Source organism: Rhinoraja longicauda, chromosome 40 (genome assembly GCF_053455715.1).
Source record: "Rhinoraja longicauda isolate Sanriku21f chromosome 40, sRhiLon1.1, whole genome shotgun sequence".
NCBI lineage: Eukaryota > Metazoa > Chordata > Chondrichthyes > Rajiformes > Arhynchobatidae > Rhinoraja > Rhinoraja longicauda.
Window position 1 is genome coordinate 11,043 of NC_135992.1, and position 17,403 is coordinate 28,445.

General features: G+C 52.5%; 1 protein-coding gene across 1 annotated transcript; it reads left to right on the plus strand.

The window, feature by feature from the left end:
* The first annotated feature begins 3,721 nt into the window (after positions 1–3,721).
* LOC144611543 (uncharacterized) lies at positions 3,722–16,829 on the plus strand. The gene is made up of 7 exons (XM_078430688.1): positions 3,722–3,895; positions 9,411–14,957; positions 15,101–15,264; positions 15,410–15,603; positions 15,747–15,910; positions 16,056–16,249; positions 16,565–16,829. The coding sequence occupies exon 2, from the start codon at positions 10,183–10,185 to the stop codon at positions 13,933–13,935; it is 3,753 nt and encodes a 1,250-aa protein (XP_078286814.1). The 5' UTR covers positions 3,722–3,895; positions 9,411–10,182; the 3' UTR covers positions 13,936–14,957; positions 15,101–15,264; positions 15,410–15,603; positions 15,747–15,910; positions 16,056–16,249; positions 16,565–16,829.
* Positions 16,830–17,403: the final 574 nt, after the last annotated feature.

Genomic DNA, 17,403 nt, shown 5'->3' on the forward strand with positions numbered 1-17,403 from the left:
CTCCCCCCCTCCCCCCCTCCCTCCCCCTCCCCTCCCCCTCCACACTTCCCTTCTCTCCCCCCACTCCCCTCCCGGTTACAATGGAAACCCTACGAGGACGGGCCCAACGGGGAAAGAGGGATACTGGGAAAAGGGGAGGTCCCCCTCCCTCCCCTTCCCCCCTCCCCTCCCCCCTCCCTCACCCCTACCCCCCTTCCTCCAATCTCCCTCCCCCCTTCCCCCCTCCCCTCCCCCTCCCTCCCCCTCCCCCACTCCCCTCCCCTCCCCCTCCCTCCCCCTCCCCCCTACCCCCCATCCCCTCTCCCTCCCCTTCCCCACCCCTCCCCTCCCTCCCCCTCCCCTCCTCCCTCCACACCTCCATCCTCCCTCCCTCCCCCTTCCCTCCCTCCCCTCCTCCCGGTTACAATGGAAACCCTACGAGGACGGGCCCAACGGGGAAAGAGGGGTACTGGGAAAAGGGGAGGTCCCCCTCCCTCCCCCCTTCCCCTCTCCCCTCCCCCCTCCCACCCCCTCCCCCCCTACCCCTCTCCCTCCCCCTCCCCTCCCTTCCCCCTCCCCTCCCCCCCTCCCTCCCCCTCCCCTCCTCCATCCACACCTCCCTCCTCCCCACTCCCCTCCAGGTTACAATGGAAACCCTACGAGGACGGGCCCAACGGGGAAAGAGGGGTACTGGGAAAAGGGGAGGTCCCCCTCCCTCCCCCTTCCCCCCTCCCCTCCCCCTCCCTACCCCCTACCCCCCTCCCTCCCCTCTCCCTCTCCCCTTCCCCCCTCCCCCCTCCCCTCCCCCTCCCCCTCCCCTTCTCCCTCCACACCTCCCTCCTCCCTCCCTCCCCCTTCCCTCCCTCCCCTCCTCCCGGTTACAATGGAAACCCTACGAGGACGGGCCCAACCGGGAAAGAGGGGTACTGGGAAAAGGGGAGGTCCCCCTTCCTCCCCCCCTCCCCTCCCCCTCCATCCCCCCCTACCCCCCTCCATCCCCTCCCCTCCCTCCCTCCCCCCTCCCTCCTCCCTACCCCCCTCCCTCCCCTCTCCCTCCCCCATCCCCCCTTCCCCCTCCCCTACCCCTCCCTCCCCCTCCCCTCCTCCCTCCCTCCCCCTTCCCTCCCCCCACCCTCCCCCTTCCTCCCTCCAACCCTCCCCCTTTCCTCCCACCCACTCCCCTCCCGGTTACAATGGAAACCCTACGAGGACGGGCCCAACGGGCCTACTTGTGCTAGTATACTATTAAAACTCAGATCTTGTAGTTTTGTATCCTGGGTTTGTGTTTATATCAGTGATTATGGCAAAACTGTAAACCGTCGCGCCACGGTTTTTGCACCGCCTTGATCACCAACCTCCCGGCTGACCGGCCGCGATATTTTCATTTAATTTGGTCGCATGTTTTTTAAGTTACAGAGGTTTTAAAGCGCTGCCCCCCTGATTTATCGAAGGTTTTACAGAAGGGGGGCGCTGCGGTGCGGATTAATCTTCATTGTGATGTCACAATGCTCCTGTGAGATGAACTCGAGCTGACCCCCCTTCCCCCCCCCACGCGGTATTCAGCGTGTGACGTCACAATGGACAAGCAGCTGCTATTGGGTGTCTACTCTTTACAAATTTACATTTTTTAATTGTTAACCTTTTTTTCCCCAGGTCTTCAGCTTGTGACGTCACAATGCTTGTGTGAGATGGTTGCTACATTGTTGCGAAAAGCTGTGTTTTTTATTGCAAGTCACTTAACATACACAGATCAGCATGGGGCCCCTATGCTCGTGGGCCACCGGGGCAAATGTTTCGAAAAAAGAAAGGGGAGGTCCCCCTTCCCCCCTCAACCCCTTCCTCCCCACTCCTTCCCACCTCCATCCCCACTCCCTCCCCCCCTCCTCCCCAACTCCCTCCCCATCCCTCCCCACCTCCCTCACCCCTCGGGGATGGGCCCAATGGGAAAAGAGGGGTACTGGGAAAAGGGGAGGTCCCCCTCCCTCCACCTCCCCCCCTTCCCCCTCCCCCCTTCCGCCCTCCCCTCCCCTCTTCCCTCCCCTCCTCCCTCCACACCTCCCTCCTCCCTCCCTCCCCGCCTCCCGGTTACAATGGAAACCCTACGAGGACGGGCCCAACGGGGAAAGAGGGGTACTGGGAAAACGGGTGGTCCCGTTTTATTTCTGACCTTTTTTTAAAACGTCTTCAGGTTGTGACGTCACAATGCTTGTGTGAGATGGGTGCTACATTGTTTCGAAAAGCAATAAAAAGATCGCCGTGAGAAGCACTTAGTCACCGGGAATGTTGCCAAAAAAGCACTAATTGTTTTAAAGTAGTGTTTTTTGTTATTGCAAGTCACTTAACATACACAGATCAGCATGGGGCCCCTATGCTCGTGGGCCACCGGGGAAAGTGTTTCGAAAAAAGCACTTAAGAGTGTGTCTGGGGAGAGAGAGAATGGGGGGGGTCTGAGAATGGGGACTGGGGAGGGGGACAACAGGGGTCGTTGCGGAGGGGGCTTGGTGGTGGGGAAAGAGGGGTACTGGGAAAAGGGGAGGTCCCCCTTCCCCCCTCAACCCCTTCCTCCCCCCTCCTTCCCACCTCCATCCCCACTCCCTCCCCCCCTCCTCCCCAACTCCCTCCCCCTCCCTCCCCACCTCCCTCACCCCTCCCCCCTAACTCCCCTCCTCCCTAACTCCCCACCCTCCCTCCTTCCCTCCATCCTTCCCCCCCTCCCTCCACCCTTCCATCCCTCTCCCCTCCCCCCTCCTTCCACCCTCCCTCCCCCCCTTCCGGTTACAATGGAAATCCTACGGGGACGGGCCCAACGGGGAAAGAGGGGTACTGGGAAAAGGGGAGGTCCCCCTCCCTCCCCCCTTCCCCTCCCCCCTTCCCCCCTCCCCTCCCCACGTCTCTCCCCCTCCCTCCACCTCCACCCCCTTCCACCCTCCCCCCTTCCTCCCTCCCCTCCCCCCCTTCCCCCCTCCCATCCCCCCCTCCCTCCCCCTCCCCTCCTCCCTCCACACCTCCCTCCTCCCTCCCTCCCCCCTCCCTCCCCGCCTCCCGGTTACAATGGAAACCCTACGAGGACGTGCCCAACGGGGAAAGAGGGGTACTGGGAAAAGGGGAGGTCCAACTCCCTCCCTCCCTCCTTCCCCCCTCCTTCCCCCTCCCTCCCCCTTCCCCCCTCCTTCCCCCTCCCTCCCTCTCCCCCCTCCCTCCCCTCTCCCTCCCCCTCCCCTCCCCTCCCTCCCCCTATCCCCTCCCTCTCCCCCCCTCCCCTCCCCCCTCCCCTCCTCCCTCACTCCCCCTTCCCTACCCCCCACTCCCCTCCCGGTTACAATGGAAACCCTACGAGGACCCGCCCAACGGGCACACTTGTGCTAGTCTGTCTATCTATCTATCTATCTATCTATCTAGTATATATATTAGACTACTAAAACTCAGATCTTGAAGCGATGTTTGTATATATATTCCACTGATGTCGGCTGAAGGCAATTCCGGCAAAACGGTGAACCGTAGCGCCACGATTTTTGAACCGCCTTAATCAGCATGCGGTTCGCTGCTGGAAAATGATGTTTTTATTTAATTCGGACGCATATTTTTTAAGTTACAGAGGTCTAAAGGTGCTGCCCCCCCTCATTTATCGAAGTTTTGACAGAAGGAGGGCGCTGCGGTCAGAAAGTGCTCAGTACGCATGCGCGGAATCTCCTCACTCAGTACTCAACACGCATGCGCGGCATCTCCTCACTCGCACCAAAACAATGGACGCCGTTAGCGGCGCCAGCCCGCGATCACCGGCTCACCTCTCCTCTCTCCCTTTGCTTCTCTCCTCTCTCCCACACCCGGGAGAACATCTCCCCGCTATCCCCCACCCCCTCCCCCCTCACTCTCTCCCCCCTCCACAAATACCGCAACATCTGTCATCACCAAACCGGTAAGAGTGGGGCTGGCGGAGGAGAGAATGGGGGGTGTGGGGACGGGCCCAAAGGGCCCGCATTGAACGGGCACACTTGTTCTAGTATACTACTAAAACTCAGATCTTGTAGCGTTGTTTGTATATATATTCCACTGATGTCGGCTGAAGGCAATTCCGGCAAAACGGTGAACCGAAGCGCCACGATATTTGAACCGCATTAATCAGAATGCGGTTCGCTGCTGGAAAATGATATTTTTATTTAATTCGGACGCATATTTGTTAAGTTACAGAGGACTAAAGGTGCTGCCCCCCCTCATTTATCGAAGTTTTGACAGAAGGGGGGCGCTGCGGTGCGGATTTATTCTTCATTGTGATGTCACAATGCCCCTGTGAGATGAACTCGAGCAGACCCCCCTTCCTCCCCCCCGTGGTATTCAGCGTGTGACGTCACAATGCCCCTGTGCCCCTCCCTCCCCCTTCCCCCCTCCCCCTCCCCTACCTCCCCCCTCCCTCCCCCTCCCCCCCTTCCCCTCTCCCTCCCCCCTCCCCCTTCCCCCCTCCCCCTTTCCCCCCTCCCCCCCTTTCCGCCCTCCCCTTCCCCCTCCCTCCCCTCCTCCCTCCTCCCTCCCTCCCCTCCCCTACCTCCCCCCCTCCCTCCCCCTCCCCCCCTTCCCCTCTCCCTCCCCCTCCCCCCTTCCCCCTCCCCCCTTTCCCCCCTCCCCCCCTTTCCGCCCTCCCCTTCCCCCTCCCTCCCCTCCTCCCTCCTCCCTCCCTCCCCCTCCCCTACCTCCCCCCTCCCTCCCCCTCCCCCCCTTCCCCTCTCCCTCCCCTCCCCCCTTCCCCCTCCCCCCTTTCACCCCTCCCCCCCTTTCCGCCCTCCCCTTCCCCCCTCCCTCCCCTCCTCCCTCCTCCCTCCCTCCCCCTTCCCTCCCTCCCCTCCTCCCGGTTACAATGGAATCCCTACGAGGACGGGCCCAACGGGGAAAGAGTGGTACTGGGAAAAGGGGAGAGCCCCCTCCCTCCCCCCTTCCCCCTCCCATCCCTCCCCCTCCCCCCTTCCCCCTCCCCCCCTACCCCCCCTCCCCTCTCCCCCTCCCTCCCCCCTCCCTCCCCCCTCCCTCCCCCTCACCCCTCCCCCCTCACTCCCCCCTCCCCCCCTTCCCCCCTTCCCTCCCTCCCCCTCCCCTCCTCCCTCCACACCTCCCTCCTCCCTCCCTCCCCCTTCCCTCCCTCCCCTCCTCCCGGTTACAATGGAAACCCTACGAGGACGGGCCCAACGGGGAAAGAGGGGTACTGGGAAAAGGGGAGGTCCCCCTCCCCCCTCCCCCTTCCCCCTCCCCCTTCCCCCTCCCTCCCACCCCCTCCCCCCTCCCCTCCCCCTCCCCTCCCCTCCCCCTCCCTCCCCTTCCCCCCACCTCTGCCCCCTTCCTCCCCCCCTCCTCTCCCCCCTCCTCTCCCACCCTCTCCTCTCCCCCCTCTCCTCTCCCCCCTCTCCTCTCCCCCCCTCTCCTCTCCCCCTCTCCTCTCCCCCCTCTCCTCTCCCCCCTCTCCTCTCCCCCCCTCTCCTCTCCCCCTTCCCTCCCCCCTCCCCCTCCCTTCCCCCTCCCTTTCCCCTCCCTTCCCCCTCTCCTCTCCCCCCTCTCCCCTCTCCTCTCCCCCCTCTCCACTCCCCCTCCACTCTTTCCTCTCCCCTCTCCTCTCCCCTCCCCCCCTCTCCTCTCCCCCCTCACCTCTCCCCCCTCCTCCCCCCCTCCTCCCCCCTCCTCCTCTCCCCCCCTCCTCCTCTCCCCCTCCCTCCTCTCCCCCTCCCTCCTCTCCCCCTCCATCCTCCCCCCCTCTTCCTCTCCCCCCCTCCTCCTCTCCCCCTCCCTCCTCTCGCCCTCCCTCCTCTCCCCCTCCCTCCTCCCCCCTCCTCTCCCCCTCCTCTCCCCCTCCTCTCCCCCTCCTCCTCTCCCCCCTCCTCTCCCCCCCTCCTCTCCCCCCCCTCTCCTCTCCCCCTCTCCTCTCCCCCCCTCTCCTCTCCCCCCTCTCCTCTCCCCCTCTCCTCTCCCCCCTCTCCTCTCCCCCCTCTCCTCTCCCCCCCTCTCCTCTCCCCCTTCCCTCCCCCTTCCCTCCCCCTTCCCCCTCCCTTCCCCCGTCCCTTTCCCCTCCCTTCCCCCCCTTCCCCCCTCCCTTACACCCTCTCCTCCCCTCTCCCCTTCCCTCACTCCCCACTCTCCTCTCCTCCCTACCTCATCCCTCCCTCCCTCCCTTCCCCGCAGCGCTGACCGCCGGGAAGTGTAGTCGCCGTCGCCTCTCCCGCTTCTGCTCTATAGATAAGATTAATTTCTTTTTCAACAAAGAATGCTGTTTATTTTAAAGTAAAATAGACACCTCTCCTCTCTCCCCCCTCTCCTCTCCTCTCTCCCCCCCTCTCCTCTCCTCTCCCCCCTCTCCTCTCCCCCCTCTCCCCTCTCCTCTCCCCCCTCTCCACTCCCCCTCCACTCTTTCCTCTCCCCTCTCCTCTCCCCTCCCCCCTCTCCTCTCCCCCCTCTCCTCTCCCCCCTCCTCCCCCCTCCTCCCCCCCTCCTCCTCTCCCCCCCTCCTCCTCTCCCCTCCATCCTCTCCCCCTCCCTCCTCTCCCCCTCCCTCCTCTCCCCCTCCCTCCTCCCCCCTCCTCCTCTCCCCCCCTCCTCCTCTCCCCCTCCCTCCTCTCCCCCTCCCTCCTCTCCCCCTCCCTCCTCCCCCCTCCTCTCCCCCTCCCTCCTCCCCCTCCCTCCTCCCCCCTCCCTCCTCCCCCTCCCTCCTCCCCCCCTCCCCCTTCCCCCCTCCCCCCTCCCCCCTCCTCTCCCCCCCTCCTCTCCCCCCCCTCCTCTCCCCCCTCCTCTCCCCCTTCCCTCCCCCCTCCCCCTCCCTTCCCTCCACTCTTTCCTCTCCCCTCTCCTCTCCCCTCCCCCCCTCTCCTCTCCCCCCTCTCCTCTCCCCCCTCTCCTCTCCCCCCTCCCCTCTCCCCCCTCCTCCCCCCTCCTCCCCCCCTCCTCCTCTCCCCCCTCCTCCTCTCCCCCTCCCTCCTCTCCCCCTCCCTCCTCTCCCCCTCCCTCCTCCCCCCCTCCTCCTCTCCCCCCTCCTCCTCTCCCCCTCCCTCCTCTCCCCCTCCCTCCTCTCCCCCTCCCTCCTCCCCCCTCCTCTCCCCCTCCCTCCTCCCCCCTCCCTCCTCCCCCCCTCCTCTCCCCCCCTCCTCTCCCCCCCCTCCTCTCCCCCTCCTCTCCCCCTCCTCCTCTCCCCCCCCCTCCTCTCCCCCCCTCCTCCTCTCCCCGAAGCGGAAGTGTAGTCGCCGTCGCCTCTCCCGCTGTTTGATTTCATTTATAACAAAGACATTTATTTAAAATGAGGAATGTGATTTTCATTAACTTTGATTTTATTTATTTTAAAAAAGCTGCTGCTCTATAGATAAGTTTATTTCCTTTTCAACAAAGAACGCTGTTTATTTTAAAGTAAAAACGCGTTTTTTTTCATTGGGTTTCACCCTCCCTGTTAGCGCCCGATTGGTTGGGTCTTTACGTGGGGTACAGTGATTGGCTCCACCATCCCTGTTAGCACCCGATTGGCTGGGTCTCTACGTGGGGTGCAGTGATTGGCTCCACCCTCCCTGTTAGCGCCCGATTGGCTGGGTCTCTACGTGGGGTGCAGTGATTGGCTCCAACCTCACACTCGATGTGGGTGGAGCAGTTGATTTGAACTGACACCAACTGCCGTAACCAACAGTCCACCGTGCTGCTGCCGGTTGAGGACAGGCTCCAGCATCGCTCAGGAGGGCAGTTTAATCCAAATACAGAAAGAATATTTATAGATAAGTTTCTTATCATTTCCAACAGAAAAATTACATTTATTTTAAACGGTACGAGATTTCCATTGCATTTAATTTTATTTAAAAAAAAAGATAAGTTTACTTTCTTTTTTAACAAAAGAACATTTATTTCACATGTTTAATTTCATTTATAACAAAGACATAAGCTGCTGCTCTATAGATAAGTTTAATTTCCTTTTCAACAAAGAGCGCTGTTTATTTTAAAGTAAAATAGACCCCTCTCCTCTCCACCCCCTCTCCTCTCCTCCCCTCCCCTCCCCTCCCCTCTCCTCTCCTCTCCCCCCTCTCCTCTCCCCCCCTCTCCTCCCCCCCTCTCCTCCCCCCCTCTCCTCTCCCCCCTCTCCTCTCCCCCCTCTCCTCTCCCCCCTCTCCTCTCCCCCCTCTCCTTTCCTCTCCTCTCCCCCTCTCCTTTCCTCTCCTCTCCCCCCTCTCCTCTCCCCCCCTCTCCTCTCCCCCCCTCTCTCTCCCCCCTCTCCTCTCCCCCCCTCTCCTCTCCTCCCCTCCCCTCTCCTCCCCTCCCCTCCCCTCTCCTCTCCCCCTCTCCTCTCCCCCCTCATCTCTCCCCCCTCTCCTCTCCCCCCCTCTCCTCTCCCCACTCTCCTCTCCCCCTCTCCTCTCCCCCCCTCTTCTCCCCCCTCCCTCTCCTCTCCCCCCCTCCCTCTCCCCCTCTCCTAACAACCCAACAAAGAACGCTCTTTATTTTAAAGTAAAATAGACCCCTCTCCTCTCTCCCCCCTTCTCCTCTCTCCCCTCCTCTCCTCTCTCCCCCCCTCTCCTCTCTCCCCCCCCTCTCCTCTCTCCCCCCCTCTCCTCTCCCCCCTCTCCTCTCCTCCCCCCCCTCTCCTCTCTCCCCCCCTCTCCTCTCCCCCCCCTCTCCTCTCCCCCCCCTCTCCTCTCTCCCCCACTCTCCTCTCCCCCCTCCCTCCCTCCCCACTCTCCTCCCTCCCGTCCCCGCAGCACTGACCGCCGGGAATGTGATTTTCATTAAGTTTGATTTTATTTCTTTAAAAAAAGCTGCTGCTCTATAGATAAGTTTATTTCCTTTTCAACAAAGAACGCTGTTTATTTTAAAGTAAAAAAGCGATTTTTTTCATTGGGTTTCACCCTCCCTGTTAGCGCCCGATTGGTTGGGTCTCTACGTGGGGTGCAGTGATTGGCTCGATGTGGGTGGAGCAGTTGATTTGAACTGACACGAACTGCCGTTGCCGACAGTCCACCGCGCTGCTGCTGCTTGAGGACAGGCTCCAGCATCGCTCCATTTTGATCTGATACTTTTGTCTTCATTGATAACTGAAATTGCCTGTTCTCCATTTTGATTTAACTTAAATTCTCTTGAGGAGTTTATACATTTTTTTAACTCAATTTTCAACTAATACTTCCGTGTTCACTGTTGCGTTACATTGTTTTTATGTCTTTTTCAATAACAGATTGTCTTTTGGTCCTTTTAAAGAAAAGACGTGATTTTCATTGATATTTGTTTCATTCAAAAAGCAGTCTTCATTTTCATGTAATACTTCTGTGTTCATTAGTAACTCAAATTGTCCTTGGCAGTTTATAAATTAATAACACGGATTGTGTTTATGACTATAAATTTAAAAATTTTCATTTTCATCTATTCATAACTTTAATTGTCTTCCATTTTCATCAAGTACTTCTGTGTTCTTTAATAACTGTGATTGTGCTTAGGTATCCTCTTTTTAACATCATGCCAAGAGGAGGGAGCAAACGACTTGCACGTCTGCAATATCCCCGAGAGAGAGCGCAAGACAGAAGGGATAAAGAGACGCAACAAGGAAGAGCTCAACGTCTCCAAAATCTCCGAGAAAGAGCACGAGAAAGAAGGGATAAAGAGACACAACAAGCAAGAGCTCAACGTCTCCAAAATCTCCGAGAAAGAGCACGAGAAAGAAGGGATAAAGAGACACAACAAGCAAGAGCTCAACGTCTCCAAAATGTCCAAGAAAGAGCACAAGACACAAGGGGTGAGGAGACAGAACAAGAGAGAACTGAACGTCAAGAGCATCTCCGAGAAAAACAGCAAACCAGAAGGGATGAAGAGACGGCAGGTGAAAAAGTTAGAAGGCTGGCTGAACAGCGGTCCAGAGATAGAGATACAACTAGAAGAAATGCACAACTCGCACGGAGAAATCTTTCTGCTGATGTTGGTGACATGACGAACATTTGCCCTCAGTGTCGGGCGTACCGTTTCTCTGGAGAAACCACAAACTTTTGCTGCATGAAGGGCAAGGTCAACATTGCTCCTCTCCGGCCACTACCTGCTGAACTCATGACATTGTACACTACTGACACACCGCAAGCAAACGAGTTCAGAAAGAATATTCGACAATACAACTGCCTCTTTCAAATGACATCATTTGGTGCCAAGGAAGTGCGGCCACCTGGATGGAGTCCCTGAGTCATCATTCAAGGGCAGATTCATCATTTCCTTGGTCCGTTGATGCCTGACCTAGACCAGCCAAGTAAATTCTTGCAGATCTATTTCATGGACCCCCAAGATAGCATTCAATTGCGAATGGGTATATTGCAAGTTGCTGGCATTCAAAGGGAGATTGTCGAGATTCTTGAACAATTGATAAGATTAAATAATCCTTACATTAATTCACTTAACATTGCCAAGGATAGAATTAGAGATTTGCCAGAGGCATCAATCGTCATTGATCCAGATCGTCGGCCAGCCTGTGAACATGAAAGGCGATTTAACACCCAAATTGCCAACGAAGTTGCTGTCGTAATACCAAACAATGATGAACCTGGTACAACAACACGGCACATTGTCTTAAAAGAAAGAGGAGGTGGCCAGCAAATCATTTCAGAGTCCCATAGGTCATATGACAGTCTTCAATACATCCTTTTCTTTCCGCTTGGAGATGATGGATGGCATCACCAACTTTTTGATAGGAGTGAGATCAGGAAAGTGACAGCGATGAGATTTTATGCGTATAGGATCATGAATCGTGACAATGAATTTAACCAACTTTTGAGAGGAGGACGACTCTTTCAACAATATGTCGTCGACATGGCTGCAAAGATTGAGAGCGATAGGCTCAATTATATTCGCCTAAATCAAGCATCGTTGAGATCAACAACTTACAAAGGCCTGACGGATGCCTTAAATGATAATGACGATTTGGATAACATTGGAAAGCGCATAATCCTCTCCTCAACATTTGTCGGTGGACCAAGATACATGATGGAACGATGCCAGGACGCCATGATGTATGTTCGGAAGTACGGCACTGCTTCGTTTTTCATTACGATGACTTGCAATCCGAAGTGGAGCGAGATCCAACGGTGCCTCTTTTTGAATCAGCAGCCGTGTGATAGACCAGACTTGATTACAAGGGTCTTCGATCTGAAAAGAAAACTCTTCATCAAGTGCCTTACTGGACCGGATGGCCTCTTTGGAAATTGTATAGCTTTTGTCTTGACTGTGGAATATCAGAAGAGAGGACTGCCTCATTTGCACTGTCTGCTGTGGCTTGACGAAGCGAATAAGCCACGGCCACGAGATGTTGACAGATTTGTGCAAGCTGAAATACCAGACCCGCAGTTAGATCCCGAGCTGCATGGATTGGTACTAAAGCACATGATTCATGGACCGTACTGCAAACACACCTCTCAGTGTTGGAAGAATGGAAGATGCAATAAGAGGTTCCCGAAGCCATTTATCGAGAGCACAAGGTGTGGAGATGATTCATATCCTATGTACAGGAGAAGATCTCCGGATATGGGAGGATTTAAAGGACATCAAGAACGACGCCGGCATCGACCTATTACTTCTGAATGGGTTGTGCCCTATAATGCTCAACTCTTGAAGTTGTTCCAATGTCACTTGAATGTTGAGATATGCTCCTCTATCAAGTCGGTCAAATACGTCATCAAGTACACCTTGAAGGGGAGTGATCAAGCAGTTTTTGGACTTAACATGGATGACGAGATTATACAGTACTTGACTGGAAGATACATTGGCCCATCAGAAGCAGTGGGATCAATCCTTGGATTTACAACTCATGAGAGACACCCTCCTGTCATTCGACTCCAGGTACATCTACCAGAAGAACAACGAGTCGTTATCACAGCCGATGCTGTTCAGCGGGTGAGAAATGATGATTTCGCGAGAACAACTTTAACTGCATTCATGGAATTGTGTTCTCGAGATCAATTTGCACGGACTTTGTATTACGCTGATGTTCCCCGGTTTTACACGTGGAACAATAAGAAATGGCAAAGAAGGAAGGTTGGAAAGATAGTGGAGGATTTTCCAGGTTTTTTTGAAGTCAACGTTCTGGGACGTGTGTATACAGTTTCTCCAAGATGTGGTGATCTGTACTACTTGAGACTGCTTCTCCATCACGTAAAAGGGCCAGTATCCTTTGATTCATTAAGGACACATGATGGACATATTCTTTCTTCATTCAAAGACGTCTGCATAGAAAGAGGTTTGTTGCAAGATGATGACCATTCGCGACAGACGATGGAAGATGCTGAGAAGACAAAGCTCCCTGGTGCAATAAGAGATTTATTTGTCGTTTTGCTGATGAACGACGAGGTCAACAATCCTCGACAACTATGGGATCGCTTCAAAAATTCCATGTCTGAGAATTTCCTTGAAAAAGAATCGACACTAAGCAGTCATCAAAATATCATGATTGATGAGAGGCATCATGATCAAGCTGTGTTATATATTCAAGACAAGCTTGCGAATTATAACAAGACCCTGGGATACTTTCATTTGCCCAAACCAAGAAATGGAAGGATGAACATTGTTGACAATCCAGAATTGCTGCATGAGTTGCAGTATAGTGTGCCTGAACAACAGCAGTTTGTTGCAGTGAAGGAGCCGATGCTGAATGCTGAGCAAAGAGTCGTGTATGACCATGTGTGCGGCTGCTTGGATAGGAATGTTCCTTCAATGATTTTCATTGATTCCCCAGCAGGAACGGGAAAGACATTTCTCACAAATTTGATCCTCTCCAAAGTTAGAGGTAAAGGTGATGTTGCTTTTGCTGTAGCATCCTCTGGGATAGCTGCTACATTGATGCCTGGTGGAAGAACTGCACATTCTCGCTTCAAGATACCCATCGAAGTGAGCGAGAATACAATGTGCAACATTGAGAAGAATTCCTACACGGCACAGTTGATCAGGCAAGTGAGACTGATTGTTTGGGATGAGTGTCCGATGATTAGGAGGGAGAGCTTCGAAGCCGTGGATAGAACTCTTCGGGATATATGCACCAAGGATGAGCCTTTTGGCGGTATTATTACCGTTTGTTGTGGTGATTTTAGACAACTCCTTCCTGTTGTGAAAAGGGGAAACGATGCTGATATTGAAAATTCATGCATCAAGAAATCCTACTTGTGGAGGACTTTCACCATGTTCAACTTGAAGAGGAATATGCGATTGGGAGATGGAGAAGACGACTATTCTCAATTTTTGCTGAATGTTGGAGAAGACAGGATTTTGAAAAATGAAGACGATGAGATTGAAATCCCACAAGACATGGTTCTAGCTGGAAGATCACTGGAGGATTGCATGGATTTTATATATCCCACCTTCGACAATCCTGCCGAATTATTCTCAAACCATTGTATCTTGGTTCCGCTGAATGACATTATGAGGAGCATCAATTCTAGATGTATCAGATGCTTCCCAGGGATCATGAAGACATACCTTTCGTTCAATGCTGTGACTGAGGGAACTAATGCTACTCACTTCCCAACAGAATTCCTCGATTCAGTGGAGATCTCTGGATTACCACCGCACAAATTGGAGTTGAAAAAGGGATCTCCGATCATTTTAATGAGGAATTTGGCACCACCAAGACTATGCAACGGAACGAGGATGATTGTGGAACAGCTACACAATAATTTGATCGTTGCAAAAATCACCATTGGAGCCTTCAGAAATGAAATTGTGATGATTCCTAGGATACCGCTTACTTTGACAGAAGGCGAAGACATTCCCTTTCAGCGGAGACAATTCCCCGTTCAGACGTGTTTTGCTATGACAATCCACAGAGCACAAGGACAGACCATGGAAAAAGTGTTGATATACCTGGAGAAACCGGTATTTCAGCATGGTCAATTGTATGTGGCTCTTAGCCGAGGAAAGGCTAGGGAAAATGTCAAAGTTTTCCTGAAGGATAGGATATCAACGAAGAATGTTGTCATTCGAAGCGTGCTTCGCTGAGCAATGACTCCCCGAGTGGGACCTGGACCAATGAGGCGTCGAGCGGGAGGTCAGAGCATATTAATCGGCCGCACGTGTGGAGGAGCAGCAGGAGCCAATCAGAATGCACCACGTGGAACCCGGACCAATTAGGCGTTGAGCGTCACGCACAGAACCAGCGGCCTTTTAACGTAAGTAGTAGATCAACGGGCACCGACTTTAGAGCCGCGGATCCGTTGGGTTCACATTGTAACGTCACACACGGATGACGGGCACTGGAGATGGAAAAGTCCTTCTAACGTAAGTATTAGATCAATTGAGGAAGGATATTCTTGCTATGGAGGGCGTGCAATGTAGGTTCACTAGGTTAATTCCCGGAATGGCGGGACTGTCGTATGTTGAAAGGCTGGAGCGATTGGGCTTGTATACACTGGAATTGTCTATTGTCTATAATTGGCCCCAACTGCACAGGCGCGGACCCGTTGGGTTCGCATTGAGTCACCAACAGCAAAGAGACATCGAGTAGCAGCGAGGACTAGAATGAGGGGGTATGGGGAGAACGAGGGGGTATAGGGAGAAGGCAGGAACGGGGTACTGATTGAGAGTGATCAGCCATCATCGCATTGAATGGCGGTGCTGGCTCGAAGGGCTGAATGGCCTACTCCTGCACCTATTGTCTATTGTCTATTGATATTTCAATATTTTTGAGATCATGCCAAGAGGAGGGAGCAAACAATTCACAGCTTGGTCAAGGAAGGAACGACACAAAGGGACATCGAAAGACAGTGACGAGCAGAAGGGAACAAGAGGAGCAACAACAAATAACTGGACGTGTGAGGATCTAATGCTTTCGTGCCAGGAGGAGGGAGCAAACAATTTACAGCTTGGTCAAGGAAGGAACGACGCGAGGAGACATCGAAAGGGAGTGAGTAGCAGAAGAGACATCGAGAGGCAGTGAGGGACAGAATGGAACAAGAGGAGCAACAATAAATAACGGGACGTGTGAGGATCAACGAGAACGGACGCAAAACAGAAAGTGACAGGTACTAAAGAACCTTTTTGAGGTTTATTTTATTTCAAGAAAAAGAAATTGCCATTTTGATCTAATGATTTTGTGTTCATTAATAAGTAGGTTTTTATTTAGAATTTATAAATATATACATCGTGATATTTCTATATTTTTTAGATTATGCCAAGAGGAGGGAGCAAACAATTCACAGCTTGGTCAAGGAAGGAACGACACAAAGAGACATCGAAAGACAGTGAGGAGCAGAAGGGAACAAGAGGAGCAACAACAAATAACTGGACGTGTGAGGATCAATGAGAAAGAAAGCAAACAGAAAGTGACAGGTACTAAAGAAACATTTTCTTTGAGGTTTATTTTATTTCAAGAAGAAAAATGCCATTTTGATCTAATGCTTTCGTGTTCATTAGTAAGTAGGTTTTTATTTAGAATTTATAAAAATATACATCCTGATATTTCTATACTTTTTAGATCATGCCAAGGGGAGGAAGCAAACAAGTCACAGCATGGTCAAGGAAGGAACGACGCAAGGAGACATCGAGAGGGAGTGAGTAGCAGAAGAGACATCGAGAGGCAGTGAGGGACAGAATGGAACAAGAGGAGCAACAATAAATAACGGAACGTGTGAGGATCAACGAGAGCGGACGCAAAACAAAAAGTGACAGGTACTAAAGAACCTTTTTGAGGTTTATTTTATTTCAAGAAAAAGAGATTGCCATTTTGATCTAATGATTTCGTGTTCATTAATAAGTAGGTTTTTATTTAGAATTTATAAATATATACATCGTGATATTTCTATATTTTTTAGATTATGCCAAGAGGAGGGAGCAAACAATTCACAGCTTGGTCAAGGAAGGAACGACACAAAGAGACATCGAAAGACAGTGAGGAGCAGAAGGGAACAAGAGGAGCAACAACAAATAACTGGACGTGTGAGGATCAATGAGAAAGAAAGCAAACAGAAAGTGACAGGTACAAAAGAAACTTTTTCTTTGAGGTTTATTTTATTTCAAGAAGAAAAATGCCATTTTGATCTAATGCTTTCGTGTTCATTAGTAAGTAGGTTTTTATTTAGAATTTATAAAAATATACATCCTGATATTTCTATACTTTCTAGATCATGCCAGGAGGAGGGAGCAAACAATTCACAGCTTGGTCAAGGAAGGAACGACGCGAGGAGACATCAAAAGGGAGTGAGGAGCAGAAGAGACATCGAGAGGCAGTGAGTGGCAGAATGGAACAAGAGGAGCAACAATAAATAACGGGACGTGTGAGGATCAACGAGAAAGAACGCAAAACAGAAAGTGACAGGTACTAAAGAACCTTTTTGAGGCTTATTTTATTTCAATTAAAAAAAATTGCCATTTTGATCTAATGATTTCGTGTTCATTGATAAGTAGGTTTTTATTTAGATTTTATAAATATATACATCCTGATATACGTAGAGAGCTGGATAGAGCTCTTAAGGATAGCGGAGTGAGGGGGTATGGGGAGAAGGCAGGAACGGGGTACTGATTGATAGTGATCAGCCATCATCGCATTGAATGGCAGTGCTGGCTCGAAGGGCTGAATGGCCTACTCCTGCACCTATTGTCTATTGTCTATTGATATTTCAATATTTTTGAGAACATGCCAAGAGGAGGGAGCAAACAATTCACAGCTTGGTCAAGGAAGGAACGACACAAAGAGACATCGAAAGACAGTGACGAGCAGAAGGGAACAAGAGGAGCAACAACAAATAACTGGACGTGTGAGGATCTAATGCTTTCGTGCCAGGAGGAGGGAGCAAACAATTCACAGCTTGGTCAAGGAAGGAACGACGCGAGGAGACATCGAAAGGGAGTGAGTAGCAGAAGAGACATCGAGAGGCAGTGAGGGACAGAATGGAACAAGAGGAGCAACAATAAATAACGGGACGTGTGAGGATCAACGAGAACGGACGCAAAACAGAAAGTGACAGGTACTAAAGAACCTTTTTGAGGTTTATTTTATTTCAAGAAAAAAAAATTGCCATTTTGATCTAATGATTTCGTGTTCATTAATAAGTAGGTTTTTATTTAGAATTTATAAATATATACATCGTGATATTTCTATATTTTTTAGATTATGCCAAGAGGAGGGAGCAAACAATTCACAGCTTGGACAAGGAAGGAACGACGCAAAGAGACATCGAAAGACAGTGAGGAGCAGAAGGGAACAAGAGGAGCAACAATAAATAATGGAACATATGAGGATCAACGAGAAAGAACGCAAAACAGAAAGTGACAGGTACTAAAGAACCTTTTTGAGGTTTATTTTATTTCAAGAAAAAGAAATTGCCATTCGGATCTAATGATTTACGTGCTCATTAATAAGTAGATTTTTATTTAGAATTTATTATAAATATATACATCCTGATATTTCTATACTTTCTAGATCATGCCAAGAGGAGGGAGCAAACAAGTCACAGCTTGGTCAAGGAAGGA